Here is a 22,624-nt window from a genome sequence, read left to right as displayed (position 1 = left end):
AACCCAATTGGTTGCAAACAAAGAATTATTATTTCATTTTTACACTCTCATTATTCATTGATAGAACAAAACAAATGATATTTCACATCTTTCTATATCTCTTAGCTAGTATCCCGTTAAGTTGTATGTCAAATTATTATGGGTATGTTTTTGTTTACTCTTCTCCTATAGTATCGTATTGCTACACCAACCCTGTTGCATCTAGAATTTTCAATCACAAAAAAGTGTTACAGAATCTAAATTTTGATGACCTCAAAGCTAAACAACCTTATTGTGCCTTTTCACATTCCCATTTCGTGTATAATCATGCTGGCCATGTAATTTCTGGAGACCTAAACATAGTCAATTACTACAAGTTGAGACAACTTTTGTCCAAGGGTTCGAAATACAGGGCGCCACAGCCGCCAATCAATTGGAGGCAAAACTACTAATGTATTCTGTTGAGGGTTATGCAAAAGACTGGGCAAAAAGAGAAAAGGTTGAGGTTGACACTCATTCGGAGTGGATAAAATCAGTGAGGTCCTTGATTCAGATAAGAGTAAGTAAGCTTAAAGGGTCAATGAGCACCAAAACTGCTTCCATCTTTAAAGACCCTCAGGTCATAGAGGAGTTGCCTTGTCTCCATGACAAATATGTTGTCGTTCCAGCTGACAAAGCCTCAAACAATATTGTTTTTGTTTGCAAGAAACACTAGATTGACTGCCTGATTAAGGAACTCGTGATAAATAACACACTTGGAAATCCTACATATTTACTAAGTACGCTTACGAAGCAGGAGATTCTGGAAAACCATGAATCGGTTCTAATCTCCTTTGGTGTTAATCCAAATTAAAGGATGAAGACAAGGATCTTCCATCCTTATATTGTATTCCTAAGCTTCACAAGAATTCTTATAAGGAAAGATATATTGCAGGTTCATATAAGTGTTCCACTAAAAACCCTTTCTAAAGTTCTTACTGCCATACTCACTGCAGTCAAAGAACGACGTGAAAAATATTCCGAAACGGCATATTCAAGAAGTGGTGTTAATCAGATGTGGATACTGAAAAATTCAAAAGAGTTATTGGTGAATTTACAATCGCAATCATTAAAACATTGTACCAACATTAAAAACCTTTGATTTTTCAACTCTTTATACCACTATTCCACAAACGAAACTTAAAGCTCGACTGAAAGAACTCGTCAGCTTATGTTTCTTTAACAAAAAGGGCACTAGACGTTTTAAATATCTAGTTTTGGGCGGAAAATACATCGAAGAGGATATCACTGCCATGCTGGACTTTTTAATTGACAACATATTTGTTGAATTTGGAGGTTTGGTCTTCCACCAGACTATTGGAATCCCAATGGTACCAATTGCACTCCTCTACTTGCAGATTTGTTTTTGTATTCCTATAAAGCAGGGCTTGTACAGAAAGGAGAAAAGAAATTAGCACAGTCTTTTAATTTCTCCTTTCGGTATATTGATGATGTACTGTCTCCTAATAATAATAGATTCAGTGATCACTTACATTTAATATATCCAAGTGAACTTGCAATTAAAAATACTACCGAAACAGATAAATCTGCTTCATATTTAGACCTTTTTCTCGAAATGACTACTGATGGTAGGTTGAATACCAACATTTATGCACGATGATTTTAATTCGCATAGTCAACTTTCCATTTCTGTGTAGCAACATCTCAACTGGACCAGCATATGGAGTATATGTATCTCAATTGATACGTTACCCTAGAGCTAGATCAAAGTATGTTGATTTTGTTGAACGAGGAATACAGCTTTCTTAAAAGTTGCTAAGACAGGGCTATGAATCAATCAAATTAAGGTCATCACTTAAGAAATTTCACGGTCGCCATCATATGCTGATAGGGCATTATGACAAAAGTGTGTCAGAAATCATATCCAGTCATAATAACCTTCCATCATTACCGAACTGAACTAAGAAATAACACGACGAGTGCCGTATACGGTGCAGAAAATGGTTACCCTTCCGGAGCACCTGATTTCACACTCGGTGTTTAGTGGAGTTCGTGTTGTTTCTTATTTATTATTTATAATTGTTGATGAAAATGTCCTTTATTTTTTGGGTCATTGTTTACTCCTTGGTTTTGATTTTTATTGTCTTAATGGTTATAGCTTGAAATTGGTAGGATAAGCCTTCGCTAAATTTACAAGAAACCAATTTATTTGACTTAAAATATCACTTTTTTGTACATTTTCCCCCTTCGTGTTGGCTTTTCTACATCAGAAATGGATTACCTTAGCTGTATTTGGCAAAACCTTTAAGACGTTTGGTCCTCAATGCTCTTCAACTTTCTTCTTTATTTGGCCTCTTTTTGTTTAACTTTTTTTTATTCGAGCGTCACTAGTTAGTCTTTTGTAAACGAAACGCGCGTCTTGCGTATTATTTAAAATTTAATCCTGGTATTTTTGATGAGTTTATTTGATGTGTTTGAGCTTTAAATTTTGCCATTTGATTAGGAAATTTCTGTTTTGAATTTCACTTGGATATGTTAATTTTAGCTCACCTGGCCCAAAGGGCAAGTGAGTTTTACTCATTACTTGGCGTTCGTCGTCCCAACCTCAATTTAGAGAGTGATATTTGAACAGTGGGGATATCTGAGCTGCTTCTAGGTTATCTTAAATAATTGAACCTTTGATTGATTTATTAAAAATATTTAGGAAATATAATAACTTGTTATTCCATGTTTTGTGAACTATTGTCATTCCCCTTAGCTCTTCTTCTTTTAAACTATACCTTTGTATAACTCACAAATCGTCCATAAAAAAATTGATCATATTCAGTTTATTGCCTTCAATTATTGTCATACTATGTTGATTCTTTCCATTTTTGTTTTTTTTTCTCCTATAGCTGCATTTAAGAAAAAAATATTGAAAATTTCTGATGTATCTTAAGGATAATTTTTTTTTTTTTTTTTTTTTTTATCATTTTCATGTCATTGTTTGATTTAATGGTTCTATATAGTCCAGTCAATCTAGCATAAATTTTACCCAAACCTGAAAGTATTTGCAACAGAAGATTTTTAAGTTTTAATCTTTAGCATTATACCCCAAATATACACAGAAAAAAGTCCCATAAAATCTTACGTGCGGAAGACTAAAAAAATCCCCATTTAAAATTCCTATGGAGATTCGCATTGAAAAGGGAAATAATTCTTGCAAAAAAGGCAAAAATATCAATAAAAATTGATACAAATTATAACTTTACCGCTTCTATTCATCAGAATGTAATAATTCTTGATTTGTTAGCGGTCTTTAGAGTATAAAAAACAACTCTAACGGTTTTTTCATATCTTTTATCAAGCTATAATCTAGATTTCGTAATTTGTTAGTTGACTATTTATTGAATTTTCCAACATGTCAAGGTTAAAAATCTCAAATTTAATAAAAATAATTAACCATGTATTCTTCTTTCGTAGTTTAAAGTTCCTTTAGATAAGTAAGATGCTAAAAAATATAATATACAGATATAAACAATACCAAATTTTCACATTATTTTTTCAAAATGGTCACAAAGCTTTAAATTTGCAATTTATTTAATGCAAAATGCACGAAAAAAATAAAACTACCCATAACACTTCGATTTTGTACATTTCATGAGTAGAAGATTATATAACTTAGTCAAATACAAACTTATAATCCCATCAAAGTATCATTCTTTACATAAATTTTAAGAAAATCAACCAAAAACTGACCAAAAAAGACTCATTTTTGCGGAGTTATCTCCCCTTCCAATGTTAATTACATAGGAAATTAAAAATGCTGATTTTGAGTTTTCCTCAAGTTAGATTTTATAGGACTTTTTTCTTTGTTTATAAATGGCACAATGCTATAGATTAGAACTAAAACATTTTCTGTTGCAATTAATTTGAGGTTAAATCTTAGTTTGACTGGACTTATATGATACAAATGGTTTAAAGAGGAATTACCTGTTGTTGATTTTTGATCACCAGTATTCCTTTCATAAGGGTATGTTATAATTGAGGTATTTTTAGTTATTGAAACAATATTTTTTTTGTGTTATGTACAGCTATCTGTTACTATCACTTTTGTTTTGAAGATTCTTGTACAAATACATTATTTGATGTGAATTCTCATTTTGATAACTTTACTCATAAAGGATCCATGTCATACTATTGACCTTCCTTTTTATTGATATTTGATTGTCGATTATGTGAACAAATTCAGATTAAAAATTAGAATATGCTTCATGGACACCATCAACTGACAACACATTATCAAAATGTATCGAAATTATTTACGCCAGTCGCGTGATTTGTCTAAAAAAGACTCACAAGTGAAGCTATCATTACATCTTGTCACAAATTTTAAAAGACGAACTGTGAAACAATCAAAACCAGTAAGCCCTTTTAATCAAATACCAATAATGAGTCATTTGTAAACAAAACGGCTGGGGTACAACTTTCAAAGCTGGTTTCCATGATCATTTTTTTAGCAGAATTTTGCTACATGTAGTTTGTGTGAAGCTTAGGTAAAATTCTATACATTGGTTTGACTCCCTTTCACTTATTAATCTATTTTTTCTCGTTTGAATTATTTTACACTTGTTATTTCGGGACCTTTTATAACTGACTATGCAATATACGATTGGTTCATTGTTGAAGGCCGTACGGTAACCTATAGTTATTAGTTTCCCTGTGATTTGGTCTCTTGTCAAGAGTTGTCCCATGCACAATCATACTAGATCTTTTTTTTTAAAACCAAGGTTAAATTTATGTCAAACAGTTTTCAAATAGGAATGTATCGGATATAGACAAATATTAAATGTGTTAAACTGGTTTGAAGGCATAACCTCCCCTAACTTGGGACAGTGGTTTAAGCACAGCATAAAAACAAACTATAGAAATCCATTTTTTATAATATCTAGAAACAGAAGATGTTTTTTATTAAAATCAACGAAATCTTGAATTTAGGCTATTATATCTTTTTTAGTTAATTACTAGTATGCGTTTTTGGTACTTCTCTCTAAGAAAACGCAATCATTTCAACAAAAAATATTTCAGATGTTCGTTCCTCTGTTTCAAAAAAAAAAAAAATGACGGTTATAAACTGATAGTAAAAAAATGTATATTTAAAGTGGAAATACAGAAGTCAAAATAAACATAAATATTGAACGGTCTGAGTCCTGCTTATCGAGATATCACCAAATAATTACATTAGATCTATGTTTCATTCTAATACTTTATTGTGATTGGCTAACTGCACATCACGTGTTATTCCGTAAGCAGTTGCATTGCTCAATACAAATTTTCATTCATGTTAACACGTGGTCCAACAATAAAGTGCACAGGCGAATTAAATAAAAAAATATATAAAATTCGTGTTTTCATGATCATAGCTAAAAAATGTAATTATAAGTATTGAATGCCTCTTTTTGTAACTTTAAAGGGTTGTAAAAGCGTTGACCGTGCGCACATTTTTAGAATACAAAATGTACTTCAGTCAAAGCTTTTACACCCCAATAAAATTACAAAAAGAAGCATTCAATTCTTAAATGAAAATTTGGCAGAAGAGGATGCTTTTTATATTTTTAATACATTTAAAATTCGCAACGTTTATCGTTTTTAAAATCTATGAAGAAATAACACAGATATTATGGGATTTTTAAATTTGGCCCCTTAAACTATATGTCATAATTTTTTTAAAGAAGTGTAGAGGTTAGCAGGCAGAGTTTTTATTTGCACTATATGTATATGGAAAACACTAGAGGATTCCGGATAATTGACAAAACGTCAAAAACAAGGAAAGAAACATTCATTAATTGCTTAATAACCTAGAACATTTATATGAATTCTACCTTTTTATTATAAATAGATGAAACAGCAGATTCTGATATTCCTGACGTCGAGATACGTTTTCCAAATTACAAGGTAGAACTTGGACAGTCTGTAACTCTGCAATGCACAATTCATTCAATAAAAGATATAGTCAGTGTGATTTGGATGAAACACACGACGGAAACAAGCTATTCTATAAATTCCAAAAGTCCAGGGAAATCAGGCAGTACACCAGAAAAACCGTCGCTAACCATAAAATCAGTTTCCATGACTGATATTGGAAGTTATATATGTTGTGCTTCGAATGACGTAGGAATCGGTAATAGTAAACCTATAAAACTTGAGATCTTGGAAGGTAATATCAATAAATGATCTGAACTGTCAATTACATTTTTTTTTAAATTTCAATGTCCATCATAATCATAATAAATGAAACAATAACAATTGCTTTATTTAGTTATCGGTACAACTGACATATTACATTTTGTATTATTAATCAAATTGTAAATGTCGCCTTGTTCTGACAAGATATTTATCAATTCAAATTATACCATATTATTCTGCTCCTTTAAGATTTATTGCATTTTGTAATGTATTATATAAATTTATGAATCCTATTACATGATAGCTATTTAAAAAAAATGTCTTATAAATTTAAGATCAAATGATGTTATATAAAATATGGTTGATATGATTAAGATTTTTAAAAGTGCATTCACATACATGATAGTACGAGACTCTTTTTGATTTAAAAATGAACGACACGAAATAACCCATATCATGTAAAAAAAGAATCGTAAATGTATAACAAACAAGCTTACAATCTGTGTAATTTGATTGACAATAGGTATCAAATGTACCAGGATTATATTTCAATACGCCAGACGCGCGTTTCGTCTACACAAGACTCATCAGTGACACTAAGATCAAAATAATTATAAAGGCAAAAAAAAAAAAGGTACAAAGTTGAAGAGCATTGAGGATCCAAAATTTCAAAACGTGGTGCCAATAAATCTACTCCCGGATTAAGAAAATCCTTTGGATTTTGAAAATAATCATACTTTTGTAAACAGGAAATTTATCAAAATGACCATATAATTGATATTCATGTCAACACCTAAGTGCTGATTACTTGGCTGGTGATACCTGCGGGAACGAGACGACGTCCACCGCCAAGTGGCATCGACTCAGTGATGTAAATACTTATCAAATGTACTCAGATTATAATTCAATATGCCAGACGACACAATTAACTGTTTTCCGAGGATAATTTCTCCGATTTCACTAAACGTATACCATATATCTTATCAATATGTTGCGAAGCAAAAGCAAAATAACAATACAAAAATAAAAAAGTGGCGGAAGAAAATATATGTACAATTCGGCAATAAAGTTTATTGAATTACCATGGTCACCAACTGCGTTCCTTCAAAGTAATCACAACAAAACGAAAAGTTCTTTCTACGGAAAGCTGGGAACACATAATTACAACAACAAAAACAGCATTATTTTATTTATACTTTTTTGTGAGTAGTATACAGAGATTGTATCGATATCTATTTTTTATCAGAATATCCAACAAGTACGCCAAAATGACATTTTAAATGATACATGCTGAAAAAACAAATACTGGAAATAGTTACACATTTTACATGTACTATGTGTATAGAACAAAAAACAACAAAAAAAAAAAAAAAAACCCAAAAAACCGCAATATACCTTGAGTATCTTTTAATTTTCTTGGAATCCAAATATTCAGAAATTTGATTTATCACTAAGCAAACTTGGGCTCAGAATCAATCGTGGATTCTCACATGTGATTTTAGTCCTTTTCGTAGGTGAATACATGTGCCCCCAAAAAATATTCATAAATGGTTTTATTACATTCTGATTTACATCTGATACGATATTTTTGGGTAAGGTTAGCCTATGTGTTTTACTTGATAATGGGTACTTGATTTTTGTTTAATCAATGTTGAAGACATCTTTTTAAATGTTTACGGATGGCATACAGGTTACAAAGTTTAAACATATATTATCGTAGCCCTATTCCTGAACTTAGTTATTCTAGTGCTATTATTACTATCAAACCGTTGATATATTTTTTTGAAATACAGGTGCCATTTGTGGAGAATCTCTATCAACACAGATAAAAGATTACGTTTCGACTATATGCTGTATTGCAAAGTAGGATTTATGTTTATACTATATGGACGTGTTTTAAGGCTTAATAGAATTGCTAGTTCGACTGCCAGGCTTTACAGAGCAACATATTAATCTCGTTGTTTATGACTAAATGAAATCTAAAAGGATAGTGTCATGTACTTAAATAAAAAAATGTAACGAGTTCAAATGGATAATACAATAACATGATATGTTTCCCCTGCATAAATCGACAAAGCCTTGTCATTTATTTTACAGGTATTGTAAAAAGTAGTTTAACAGTCAACAAAACAACAATATCGATCAAAGAAGGAACCCTGTTCAACGAGAAGGTAAGTTCTTTTGAAAATTTGTGATCTACCTATAATAATATTTTAAACCTGAAATATTAAAGGTGGCTAGGGCGTCTTAATTAAAATTGATAGAATGTTTTGATAACTTGTTAAAATGAAGTATTTATCATGATTTTTTTTCAAAACTGTACTAAAAAGTATGGGTCACCGGACTTTGTTTCACGCTACAGGTTGTTCAAAATTGACAGATTTTGTATAGATTATGCATCGAAAATCAAATTTTGAGTGATAAAAAAAACGTACTATCAGAACTTAAAGATAAATGTGAGAAGATTGCTCTAATAACAGGCTTTCAGATAGGAAAAAATAGGGTCACCGAACTTGTTTTCTTGCTACATATCAAAATAGGTAAATTCATAACACTTTCCTTTATAAAAAAAAATTCATCAAATATCTTGACCAAAGTTATCTGCTTCTTCAAAATTCAAGATGGCGGAAGACACCCGAGCCACCTTAACTCACGATGAATACAAGATAAACTATGTAAAGGTAGAGATATATTTAAAACAAAGATATGAGCCTCGTTAGTAGTTATCATCCGTTTAAGTAATGAACGCCTTTTGTGTTATTCGTCATCTTATAACAACTGATAGGCATTCAGCATTTCCCCTTACATTAAAAACTAGTGAGCCCCTATCACTGGTTTGGAAAAAAATACTTTGTGAGATGTTGATCATGCTTTTTAGCATCTATATGGCAACACACTTTTCACTTATCATGAATTTTACACTGTATCAGTCATTACTTCTAGTTTGTGTAAATGGATTGTTACTTTCAAGATAATTGTAATTTTTGAAAAGTTTAAACTTAAAAAAATAAAAATCACTCGAATCATAGGTACATGTCATATCTGTCAAAATATAGAAACAAATTCTTTTAAAACCGTCATATTCATGAAACTGAAACAAAATTATGATTATGGTTCAAACTTCCTCCCTCAGGCATAGTTCAATTTAGGTAGATTATGCTATTATTTCAAATACCATTAATATATATTGAGTTTTATGTTTTTCAGTACACATAAATTCTTTGAGTAATGTCCAAGCATTATGATTGTCTGCAAATTATAAAGTTTTCTTTACAATTTTAAATGTCGTGGCAAAAATGGTGATTTAGTTACGGTTTTGAAGTTTACGCTTTTAACAACATCAGGTTTTCACGGTGATTTCTTGTTTGCATTCGATAATCCTGAATCAGCTGCGAGTCTTTCAAAAAGAGTTGGAATATAAACCAATTTACTTTTTATGCCGCACCTACGATAGTAGAGGGGCATTATGTTTTCTGGTCTGTGCGTCAATTCGCTCGTCCGTCCGTTCGTTTATCCGTTCGTCCGTCTGTCCCGCTTCAGGTCACAGTTTTTGGTCTAGGTAGTTTTTGATGAAGGTGAAGTCGAATCAACTTGAAACTTATTACACAGGTTTCCTATGATATGATCTTTCTAATTTAAATTTCAAATTATTTTTTATCCGAATTTCACGGTCCACTGAACATAGAAAATGATAGTGCGAGTGGGGCATCTGTGTACTGTGGACACATTCTTGTTTATGTTTCAAATGCGAATGTTATAAATATTCACACCGGTGAAATAAATCTTCGGCATTCGTGTTTTGATGAAGGTAGATGAATCATTTTAATGTGATTAAATGGAATCTGGTGATGTTATTAAAAGGTCGAAGCTGTAGCTGTCATAACTAATCCAGCACTAAATTTGTCAGAGAGGTACATTTCGAAGAATATAAGCAGACTTATTGGCAAAACCTTGCAAATTGAGGTGACAAAACATTATCCGAATGGAGTCCAACATGGTACTATAGTTGTCACAACTGTTGAGAACCTGAGATGCAAATCTATTTTGCTTTGTGCTCTTGATGATGGATTAAACGACAAAAACATTCAACAGGTATTCTGTTTTACATTTATGTTAGTAATTGAAATAAGAAAACCCTTTAAATAATTACGGCTTCAATTACAGAACGTTTCATTTAGTTAAACCCCATATAAGTTCAAATATTGATGGTAGTTCGTTGTTTGTGCCGACTAAAGATGGGCGTTTAAGTTGCCTTCATAGTTATTCCGGCATAAACCTATAATGATTAAAAAAAACAAACAAATATAAATAAAGACAACAGTAGTATACCGCTGTTCGAAAGTCAGATAACGATTGAGACAGAAACAAATCCGGGTTTCAAACTGAAACAGAGGGAAACATCAACTTTTTTTTAAAAGAAAACATGGTAAGTTGAACCTGTTTTGTGGCAAGCCAAAACTCGCCCTTTTTTGCCAATGTTTAATATAACACCATTACATGACAGGAATACAGTACAAATAAATGCAAGAACAGAGAAATATACAAATAAACAATAAAAAAGTACATTCCGACATGTTAACAGCTGAATAAAAACGAACACGGAAAACAAAATAGGACAGTACAAAAAACAACACAACAGAACCACGAACTGTCTTCCACACGATTCGGTCAACGCCACAAAAGGGGGACAAAAGATACCAGAGGAACAGTCAAACGCATTAATCGAAAATAAACTGACAACGCCATGGCTGAAAATGAAAAAGACAAACAGAAAATTATTAGTACACAATAAACAACATAGGAAACTAAAGACTTAGCAACACGAACCCCACCAAAAACTGGGGGTGATCTCAGTTGCACAAAAGAGGGACAAAAGATACCAGAGGGGCAGTCAAACTCATAAATCGAAAATAAACTGACAACGCCATGGCTAAAAATGAAAAAGACAAACAGACAAACAATAGTACACATTACACAACATAGAAAACTAAAGAATAAGCAACACGAACCCACAGGTTAATTCTAAAAATACAGACGTCACAATTGTGAACTTTCCATTCCTAAGTAGCAAAATTCCAGAAGCACCTGCATACGGTATATATCTCTCCCAATTATTACGATATTCCCGAGCTTGCATTTTCTATCATGATTTTCTTACGTCGTAACTACAATCCCCTTCCCTTTCATAAATGTGACCTACCTAATAAGACTATTTACCGGATTTGTTATCTCATAAGCAACATGACGGGTGCCACATTTGAAGCCGGATCTGCGTACCCTTCCGGAGCACCTGCGATCACCCCTGGTTTTTGGTGGGGTTCGTGTTGTTTATTCTTTAGTTTTCTGTGTTTTGTCGTGTGTTCTATTGTTTGTCTGTTTGTCTTTTTCATTTTTTGCCATGGCGTTGTCAGTTTATTTTCGATTTATGAGTTTGACTGTCCCTCTGGTATCTTTCGTTCCTCTTTTTATTCTAAAAAAAATGTGGCTGTTCAAGATCATGTTTGTAACCTGGTCATTTGATGTATTTTATAACAAATACAAGAATATTAATATAGAATTGTGTTAGTAATTAGATAATTAATTGAATTATCCAGCTATGTCGGTATTTTTTCTAAATCAAACTGTAAAACAAATAAATAGTGTACACATAGTTCTTTTTACAAAAATATTATGTTGATTTGAAAAAGGAGAAGAAGATATTAAACACAAGAAAGGAATAAGTGTTCGTCGACGCGAAAAATGAAAACAAAATGTCATGGCCACAAGAAAAAAAGACCAACAGCAGTAAAAAGATTAAACTACACACTGTCAGAAACTTATATAATTTTATAGATGAAGTATTTCAAAAAATATATGTAATCGTCCTTTTATCTTTTATTCCTTTTTATATAGAAAGTTGTTGAAAAGCATTACCATTCACTCTTCCGAAGTAGGCAACTATAGTACTGACGAAAGTATTTCTGGAATATTTAATTCCCGAAATTATTCTGAAATAACTGAACAGTTCAGGTAACGAATGAACAAAATGCGGCGATACGGGATTGGAACGTTATGACGATACATGGATCATAATCACTTAAAAAGAGACGTTTGGAAATTACGTCACTCATCTGACTGTCACGACGAACAACAAAAAATTAACTTACATACAGACGAAAGAAAAAAAAATACCCTGGAGTACTCACAATTACTGAAGGCTAGTGTAAAGCCACTCACCAAAAATAAATAAATTATCATATCAAGACTTAAAAAGAGCTTACATTTATTTTTGCAGGCTCAAAGACATTACTTGCATAATTGTTTAACTGAAGCATCAAAAAAGGGAATCACGTCTATTGCAATTCCAACTTGTTATAGTTTGCCTGAAGGGAAACTATCAAATCTAAGTATACGCGCTTTGGTGTGTTCTCAGTACATTTTCCTCAAAGAGTTCATCAAAGAAAACTACAATACTACCTTGACTGATATACGGATTATCATTGACAAACACGAATACAACATTATCAAGGTAACCAAAAATGAATGTTCGTTAGGTTTGTATTTTCAGTCAGAAATATGTCAATAGGACTAGCAGGGTAGATCTTGGTATCCTTATTATTTTTTCAGTGATTAACGTCAACATATTACTGTATTACGTCAGTTTTAATGTTAGTTTTTGTTTTTGTTAACGGATAACTGTTACGTTGACATATCTATCAAATTGAGAATTTTAAATGTTGATGGATAATTTAATTTACGCACACAGATAAGCGTTTATTGTCAAGAAAAACGTGTACATAATATCAACCTTTAAAGATATCTAATGAATTGAAAATATAATGTCGTAATATTGTCCCCTAATGCTTAATAGGTTAATCTGATAAACGCATTTTACGTATCCCTCTGTCGCATCACACTTCATGCAGTGTGATACGAGAATAGCGCTTCATGCAAGAATTAGGCCCAAACTATATGAGAAAAGGAGTAGGTCCAGTAAGACCCTTTTTGGTCTCAAAATAAAGCAGTTTTAAAAAATTGTTAAAATGTAAACTTTTAGATATTTATTGGAAAGTAGAATGCTTCTGCTACATAAAAATGGGCTGTTTTTGACAATACAATGCACATATATCGGGTACTAGCATCATTAAGTTTTGCTAAAATACTGAAATCTTCACAATTTTAGCATTTTAGTTAAATTTTAGACGGTTCCGTTTTAAATGAAAGTGGCCGCATTTGTGTTCATACTTAATATTGAAATGTAAGTTGTATTTGATGATAATACACAACATATCTAACGGTTGAGAATGAGCACGGATGCGGCCACTTTCATTTTTGACAAAAACTATCTGAAAAGTGACATTTTTTGGCATATTTGATAGATTTTTCATATTTAAGCTTGAATCGGACCGTTTTTAATGACTAAATCAGTTAAAATCTTTCATATAAAAATAATTGTATCAACTGAAATATACCGGAACTACTCCTTTGGTAAAAGTTGATTCGTTACGACAACTTATAACGTTGTTTTTACAAGAGACATTTGTATGGTATGGGGTTGCGCAACTTTTATTACAAATCACTCGAAAAAAACCTGTGTTTTCATTAACATTAGGGACTTGAACAATTTTCATGTCGTGTAAATAAAGTTTTTACATACAAATTGTATTTTAGATAACTGTGTTCAACTGCCGACTGAAGGTCGAACGTCTATAGAGTAGAGACATTTAGTAAAGGGATCATCTCAAAAGATTGTATTTTATAGTTGATACATTCCAACCATACAATTTTTTCAAAGTTTATAACATTCAACAAAAAGAATGATCTTAAAATCACATAAGCAGACTAGTAGTGAATGAAAGTCACTCCAATTTTCTTAGTCAACTGACAAGTTGATACATAAAGGAATATCAAAGGATATCACTTTTGAGTTTTTTTTAATCCTTCAATATTTTAATTGAAATTTGTAAAGGGAAATGATAAAATATTTTTTGGAGGGGGACACGAAAGGGTGTTGGATCATTGCTTTGCTTTTTTTTCTAGAAATACCATGATTACAATACGTGTTGATTCTCTATTTCAAAGACGGTAAATTTATCATTCAAGTTTGAAAACAAACTTTGTACTTAGATGTTTGTCAATGGACGTCACAGTGAAAACCAAGTAATGTATTCATCTCGGTGAAACATGCGTCGTCAAACGTTAAGAAACTACAAATCCATTAGTCAGCCAATCAAGCACCTGAACCAAGCCGTTCAATTCATTTGTAAACTTTGACAAAGTTGATAATTTGCAAAAGTAACATCAATCAATAAATCAACCTACTTTATAAAGCAATCTCTTTTAATAGTTTGTAACTCGAATTTATGCAACCAATTTTGCAACCAACAAATCCATCAACTAATAATCATGTACGAAAAGCAGGAGAGGCCTTCACACAATATGTAATATATTCATGATATTTAAACGAAGAAAAGTGTGTGGAAAAAGTCAATAATCAAATGTAAACTGATGAGATGATCTATATTTAATTATCTTAACTCTCGAATCTCAATTTGTATTTGCAAAATTTTTTTATCAAAATTGTTTAATAGATGTTTATGTAATTAACTTTGAATTTTTCGAAAAACTAAGGATTTTCTTATCCCAGGAATAGACTACCTTAGCCGTATTTGGCACAATGTTTGGGAATTTTTGGTTCTTAATGCTCTTCAACTTTGTACTTGGTTGGCTTTATAACTATTTTGACCTGAGCGTTACTGATGGTTCTTTTGTAGACGAAACGCGTCTGTCGTATTAAATTATAATCCTTGGATCTTTGATAACTAATAATGTTCATTTAACGTAGATGTGTACTGTTATCAATTGCAGATGACAAACAAGTAACTAAATGGTTAAGTATTATTTAGAAAATAAAACTCATAGTCAATTTCTAGATGTTAGTCGAGATAAAAGAAAGACTTGGTTGTTTCAATGTATCCTTTAGCACAAGTTCGATAGGAAAAAGGCGTTCAACATTGTCACCAAATTTCGAACTTTTTAGTGGGGAGAACATCATCGATATTCCTCTGAGATCAGTATTTTTGTTATTTTACATTTTTCAAAGATTTGTTTTGTTTGAATCAGAGTGATTTATTACAAAGTACGAAATATCAGTGTCAAAGAAAAATGTATCTTAAGAAATTTATAATATGTAAGCAAACACGGATTTTGCTTTCACAATACATTTGATTAATATGGAGATAGACAACTGGTTCTTTAATGTGACGATACTTAGCATAGCATTTTTTTAAAGTCGATTCTTCATTATTTTAGAGTCTCCGGACTTCGAGTGTGACACTTATTTTTTTATACTATAGAAATGGTTATATTGTATTATTTCTGTTTTTGTTTTACAGATGTGTATTCACGAATGTTATCATTTAAGACATTAACTAAACTTACAAGTCTTTGTGACTAGATATAGAAATATATCATGTTTGTTTCATTAATCTATTGTTTCTTCAAAGAAAACTGTATTGTATATTAAGGATCACAAAGTTGATCAATGATATGTCTTTTTCAGGAGTTTGAAGAGGCTGCTCGTACAATCAAAGGTAAGAATGGAACAAGATAAGCATGAAACATTGTATCATCCAGTTGAACAATAAGCTAAAATAGCGTGAAAGACTTATGAACCGACTGACTGGTGAACAAATTTATTCCAATTCTTAGCCAGTGCATGCATTTATCATAAACGTTGTCTTCTGTGCACGATTGTATCATTTTCTACGCACCCTTTCGTCTTATCGTCAAAAATATTCCACTCGGTCACTGTTGTTCTGACAGCTAATAAATGGTCGACGTTTACCAATAGTCCCCTTTGTAAACAATAAGGTAAGCACGTGTATAGCATGTACAATAAGATATAGTTTATTTTGATGACGGAGCGATGTTTACTCTCTCTGCCAATTTGGTTTCCTTTTTAAATTTCCGCATTGCAATCACCGAATTTTTACCAGAAATGTCATGCTGAGGTAACTGCATACAGAAACCATTGCGGAAAATAGTTGTCTGGAAAGCCAATAATTGAAAAAAGTAAATTTGTATTAAATCTGAACAAATTAAAGAATTTTCTTCAGAATAATATGTATGTACATAAGATTTATAATAAAAACTAGCCATTTAGTTATAAAAAAAAACATATGTATCAATTGTTTTTTATTTAAAGATCCATATGACTTCAAATATTAACCTGCAGTAAAAACTGTTAATGATACTTGTAAATTATCTAAACTATTCTTCTCTGAAAATACAGAACCATTAAAACAATATTCAGATAAGTTTACATGTTCTTTTTCAGTAACAGGAGTTCCAGTCGTTCTACAGAAATTTAAAGATATCTCAGTGAAATATTTATCTGTAAAACTGTGCCATGGAGATATTGAAAATTTTGATGTTCGTAACAAAATAATTAATATTTTATTTCTAAAGTTTTAACCTGTTATGCATTATGTTTACTAATACAAAGAGAATGGCAATTAAAGACAAGACATCTAAGCTAGACACAGTTATGTCTAGGGTTGTGATATATTTAATGAAGTCTGAAAATCTGCAATAATTTTAGTATTAAAGTTGAACAACAAGTGCAAAAATCAATACTTTAGAAAACAAAGAACAATCTTGTACATTGTACATTGTACTGTTATTCCCATTTAAAGACTATTAGAGAGTAGTACAAAACATGTTCAATAAAAAAAAATAAGTGATCGTTTATCAGCACTACGATCTATTGTGTATCATTTAAAAAAGATTAAACATAGATACTGGGATTACATTTTTGTACGCCTGACGCGCGTTTTGTCGACAATAAACGCTCGAATCAAAAAGGTTAAAACGCCTTTTAAGTACGAAGTTGAATTACACGAATTATGATTTGACATTTATAACGATAGACAAAATATATGTTCCACCAATGGAAGGGAAGGAAACTGTGTTTACCTGATAGGACTTTTCTACATATACAAAAGTCTGTAACGTAGCCGGTATCAAAGATCTTGCTATCAGCTGCTAGACAAAAGCTTAATGAACGTTTAACAAACACATAGTAATTTATTTTAGGTTGATGTCATTGTTCATTATGTAACTCCATTGATAAATCAAAACGCAAATGAATTGTCTGTCTCTTTGTTCAAACTTGGTGGACTAGAATTCCAACGAGTATTTGATGAGAAAGTTTTTAAAAAGTACAGTAACAAAATTGCGGTTGGTGGACTTATTCCTTGTGAAGGTGGAAACTTAAAATGCGAGCGAATATACAATTGCTGTTTAAGTGTAACGAATCCATTGGTGCCGCACAACAGACAACAGGTAAATCTTTTATTTTTGTTTGAATACTGAGTCAGACGTTTTTGCGGTCAGGTCAAAATTAAGACATGATAAAACATTTGCAGCATAAGCTGATCTAAACATGTTTATTTATAGATAATATAAAAGTGTCTTCACCGTTGCTTTTACATCCTCTTTGCCTTACATGTACTAGGCTTTTGTTTTGTGCAAACTATTGCTAACACATTCATTTTATTTGAACTCTGGTGGATAATTGTTGCATGTCCTTATGTATATGTAAATATATTCAGCATATCAAAACACCAGATTTAATTGGAATATTATTATAAAATGATTTAAATATGTTATTATATTTAATGAGCAAGTACAAGTATTAATAAGTACAAACAAAAAAGGTATTACACACAGTCGAATGGACCAATATTAGTAATATTGAAAATGACTCTTTATATTACACATGTATTGAGAATGTCCTTTTTCTTAAGGTTACATCCGAGATGTTTTCAATTAAAAACACTATACAGTTCACCCAACAGACGACTAATTCCTCTGCAACTTATTAAAACTAGTATATCTAAGGGTTCATCAAGTTTGAGCATATGAAGGCATTATCTTGATCATTGAAAATGCCTGTACCAAGTCAGGAATATGACAGTTCTTGTCCATTCGTTTTTGATGTGTTTTGTCATTTGATTTTGCCATGTGATTATGGACTTTCCAATGGATTTTCCTCTAAGTTCAGTATTTTTGTGATTATACTTCTCACTTTTAGTGACATTAATGAATAATGTCTGTTTGTGTTGCTCACCAAATTTTTTATAAAGTGGAAATATAAACAATTTGTATATAAGTAAGAGGTTAAACTAGCTATAAAACCAGATTGAACACACCATTAACTCAAGAAAATGCCCGTTCCAAGTCATGAATATGAGCTGTTTCCATTCGTTCTTTTAGTTGATATGGTTATAGGTTTGATTTTGTCATTTTTTAAAGGATGTACCCATCTCTTAATTTACCTTTGAATTATCTATTTTTGTTAATTCATTTTGATGATACTTGGTTCAAGCGTTGGTTGGACTAGATGTTGCAGTTTATTTATGGCTGCAAAAAACTAAGACGCTATAGCCGTACACACTCACAGATTTCAGTTTCGCATGCATGAGTCAATTTTTCAATTGCAATAATGTGAACTTTGAGTTTAAATCTTAAAACAGGGACGAACGATACCAATCCTGCTCTATATGTTTCATCCATCGTGTATCATCTGTAAATCTAACTGATCAACCAATTTGGTTCCAGTATAATTTAATATTCTTCTCTCTGAAATATCTGTTTGTTCAAATTTCAACAATACACTATTTGTCTGAGATTTCATGCTCGTACGTAAAAGTTCACCGGATTTATCGATGAGTTCCATCCTGAATATATTTTTTTATTATCATATCAATTTTCTATTTTCGACCCTTCAATATGTTTTGCTGTTTGTAATGTTTCAATTAAAGAGATGCCGTTCTGCGTACGCACGCTGCATTGGTATAAATATAAAAAAGAAGATGTGGTGTGATTGCCAATGAGACAACTCTCCACAAGAGACCAAAATGACACAGTCAGCTACAAAAGGTACCGAAATGACAATGTAAAACAATTCAAAAGACAAAACTAATGACCTTATTTATTTAAAAAAAAATGAAAAAAAAATGAACGTAAAACAAATATTTAACACATATTTAACAAAGGACAACCACTGAATCACAGGTTCCTGACTTGGGACAGGCATTAAATACATAATGTGGCGGATTTAAACATATTAGCGGGATCACAACCCTCCCCTTACCTGGGACGGTGGTTTAACAGTACAACATAAGAACGAACTATAAAAATCAGTTGAAAAAGGCTTAACTCATCAGTTGGACAATGGATTTAGTGTAAAGACGTCACAAACAGTCAGAGAAAAACATGATTGTGTGCAATGCCAAGATCCAGTTATCGACAGATTGTAGATCCATAAATGTGTATATGTATATAACATACTAGTAATATTTAGTTTGCTTTTAATTTACTGTTAACAAAATCAATATTTATACCAATAAAAACAATATTCAATGTTCTTTTTCCAGTGTTGAATTGATAACCTTTTATAATAAGTTTATTTAAAGGAGCGATCAGTTTACAATGATCAATTCTAAATTTCCGGGCACGGTAAACAACATTTCCGTAAAAATGAGGGTGTGCTATCCCGTTTGAAATAACCAAACTTCCAAACCAAATCTTTATACATGTATCTATGGAAAGATTTAGTAAAGGTTTTAAGTAAGTTATGGTGACGATATCCCTGGTTTAATGATTTACCAGTAATACATAGATTACGTTCTTTTAAATAAAAAAAGACACAACAACCACGGGCATTGCGAACGAGCTGAATATAAACACCGTAAGATGGTGCCAAAGCAACATCACCATCTAAAAATGGAAAAATTAACAATAGGTTACGAAAAATCGTCCCTTTTGTCGTACATTTTAGTTTGGAGTTTCCCGTTTAAAACCAAAACATCTAAATCTACGAAAGGAAGTTATTACCGTTTAAATTTGATTAATTTAAAGTAAGTTCCTTGGGGTTAATTTCAGCAGTATATTGAAAAATTCTTGATTATTTTACGAAAAAATATCATCAAGGTAACGATAAGTGTTGTTGAATTTATCAATTAAATGTTATTTCGACGGTTCTTTTCTGAATTTAGTCATAAACTGTGATTCGTGACAATACAAAAATAAGTCTGTTATTAAAGAGCCACAATTAGTGCCCATAGGGATACCTACAACCTGTCGATAAACTTTGTTTCAAAAATGTACATAAATATTATCCAGGAGAAAATTAACAGCTTCAATCATCTCATCACACCTCCAGTAAGGATATCTAGCATATTTACCTTTCTCATCAGAGAATGAGCTGCAGCAAATATATTTGCATTCAGATTTACCAAACGAAACTTTGGTTTGATTAGATAGTGTGGAAGTGTAGTGTAAAGAGTAGACAAATCAAAACTGCCCACACAATTAAAAGGACCATCAAAAGCACTTAATTAATCTAAAACATCCAAAGAATTTTTTACACTCCAAAAATAGTTTATTCCACTATGGTCATATATTTCATTACAATAGTTTATGATAAGCACTTTAATAGTAGTTAATGAACTTGTTAAAAGCACTGAAGATTAGCTGTAGAACACTTTCTAGAGGCCAGGATGAAACGATATTTAAATGGTTTTGTGCGTAGTTTAGGTAGCCAATACATAGTAGGGACCTTCAAATGTTCAGAAGAAGCCTTAAAGCTTTGATGTAGTTGTGATATGTTTGTTTACTATATGACTCTCTGTGGAGCGGATGGACTTGAATGTAGATGAATTTAAAATTTCATTCTTAAGAACGTCCGTGTAGTATTTACGGCATACCACCACCACATTGTTGGTTGCTTTGTCGGCCTGTACAAACACAAACCGCTTTGAAAGTTCTTGAAGTTTATTTCTTATTTTGGAAATACGTGTATTATGTACTCTATTATTTACTTCTAAATTATTTTTAGAATGTGTTATTCTCTTATCTATCACATTCATACATTTATTTAAATAAGATTCAAGAGATGTTTTATCAGACTTTTCCCGTTTACACCACTTTTTACAAATCGAGGAAAGAGCATCTTTGGTGACTTGACGACACTCCTTCCAATCTATTTTAGATGGAGGACGATATTTTGGTCCTTTTTTCAAGAGTTTTTAGCCTCTCTGTCCTGCACGATATTGAGGTCCCCTATAATAAAATGGCCAAAGGGAACGTATCTAAACTTCGAAGATTCACAGTTTCAAGTTAAGGGAGTAGAAGGTCTGTTTGGACGTTTGAGCTACTGATTTATTGTACAAACGTTTTTCTTTGTGTGGCAAAGTATTCCATGTTTCACACGACTAAAATTCCAGTATGGTTTCCGGTTTTTAAACTGTTTATTAACATTTCATGCATGATTTTGGATATCTTTTCGTTCCTTTTGGATACATTGCTTGAGCCGTTTGATATACATGTGACCTGCCTTATCTTTGCCTTTTCTACAATGTTTATTTGTTCAATAACTTTTAATGAAATGGACGTTTGGATATCCTTTGTCGTCAGATCAGGAAAACTGAAAAAAAGATTGACAGCTAGTATGATATATCCATTTCTTGCATTCCGTTATGTAATTAAGGGGATTTTCCCTACTTGGTATTTTTCATGGGCTATCTTTTTTGCACGAGTAGTTTTGTTAAGTTTCGCAAGGGATCTGTAACGGTCCGTTCGATTAATTCGACGTTTTTCATAAATTTAGACAGGACGTGTTATTAGTATTTTTAAGTTGTTTAGCGTAATCTGAATCGTTCAAAGTATTGTTTTCGTGAATACTCTGACTATGATGCATACATTGACTGATGGATACCGTGGAAATGTGCAAAATACAAAAGACATTAGTTAACGAATTATGTGCAGTAGATGCGGTTAGTTTCTTCTATATCAAATTAGACAAGCAGCGTGTCTCTACAGTTTCGGAGACAAACACGGAGTTTAAAGGCGCAGAGGAAAACATCCAGTTTCATTTAATCATGAGAGACTTCGTAATCTGCACTGTATTCAGAACTTTTAGTCAGATGGAATTGTCGAAGAAATTGTTGACTTGATTTATTCGGATAAAAAGGCTCTTACCGATCGCAATAAGCTACTTAGAATAGCAGACTGACATGGTTGGGGTACAGTTAAGTAATACAAATGGTGTAATCCGAACTATTATTATCTTTTAACAGAATCCGTGTCCTCAGTTGCTTTGTGTTTTGGAAAACTCATTCAGCAAAAAGTGTCTGTTTTCGTTTACGCGTTTATGGTTGTCAGCTATCAGAGAAATAATTCTAGATGAAAAGATCATTTGGTATGCCAAGCTGGATTCAAAATAAGCTAATTGTAGACACCAAAAGTCCTTTTATTAATTTCTATGATACTCCTATTTTTTCGAAAGGTGGTGATAAGATACCCATCTTTCGGTGAAAAGACCTTTTGATTTGGTCAATTTGTTTTTCTTGTGATACTTAAATATAATTTTTGTTTCCTTAAAAACCAATAAGATATTTGGTAACTGATATCCAATAGTCCTAGCTCTTTTGGA

The 22,624-nt window shown here is 31.8% G+C and overlaps 1 protein-coding gene across 1 annotated transcript in view; it reads left to right on the top strand.

Moving 5' to 3' along the window:
• Positions 1 to 22,624, top strand: part of LOC143042511 (uncharacterized) — a 35,570-nt gene that overhangs the window by 6,112 nt on the left and 6,834 nt on the right. Inside the window, exons 4-10 of the mRNA XM_076214894.1 lie at positions 5,858 to 6,175; positions 8,242 to 8,315; positions 10,006 to 10,236; positions 12,419 to 12,652; positions 15,686 to 15,716; positions 16,463 to 16,557; positions 17,221 to 17,469. Coding sequence (XP_076071009.1) covers positions 5,858 to 6,175; positions 8,242 to 8,315; positions 10,006 to 10,236; positions 12,419 to 12,652; positions 15,686 to 15,716; positions 16,463 to 16,557; positions 17,221 to 17,469 — 1,232 coding nt within the window. The remainder of the gene's footprint in view (positions 1 to 5,857; positions 6,176 to 8,241; positions 8,316 to 10,005; positions 10,237 to 12,418; positions 12,653 to 15,685; positions 15,717 to 16,462; positions 16,558 to 17,220; positions 17,470 to 22,624) is intronic.

This window comes from Mytilus galloprovincialis, chromosome 1 (genome assembly GCF_965363235.1).
Source record: "Mytilus galloprovincialis chromosome 1, xbMytGall1.hap1.1, whole genome shotgun sequence".
Lineage (NCBI taxonomy): Eukaryota > Metazoa > Mollusca > Bivalvia > Mytilida > Mytilidae > Mytilus > Mytilus galloprovincialis.
The sequence above is the reverse complement of the archived record's forward strand: the minus strand, read 5'-3'. Positions and strand labels throughout refer to the sequence as shown.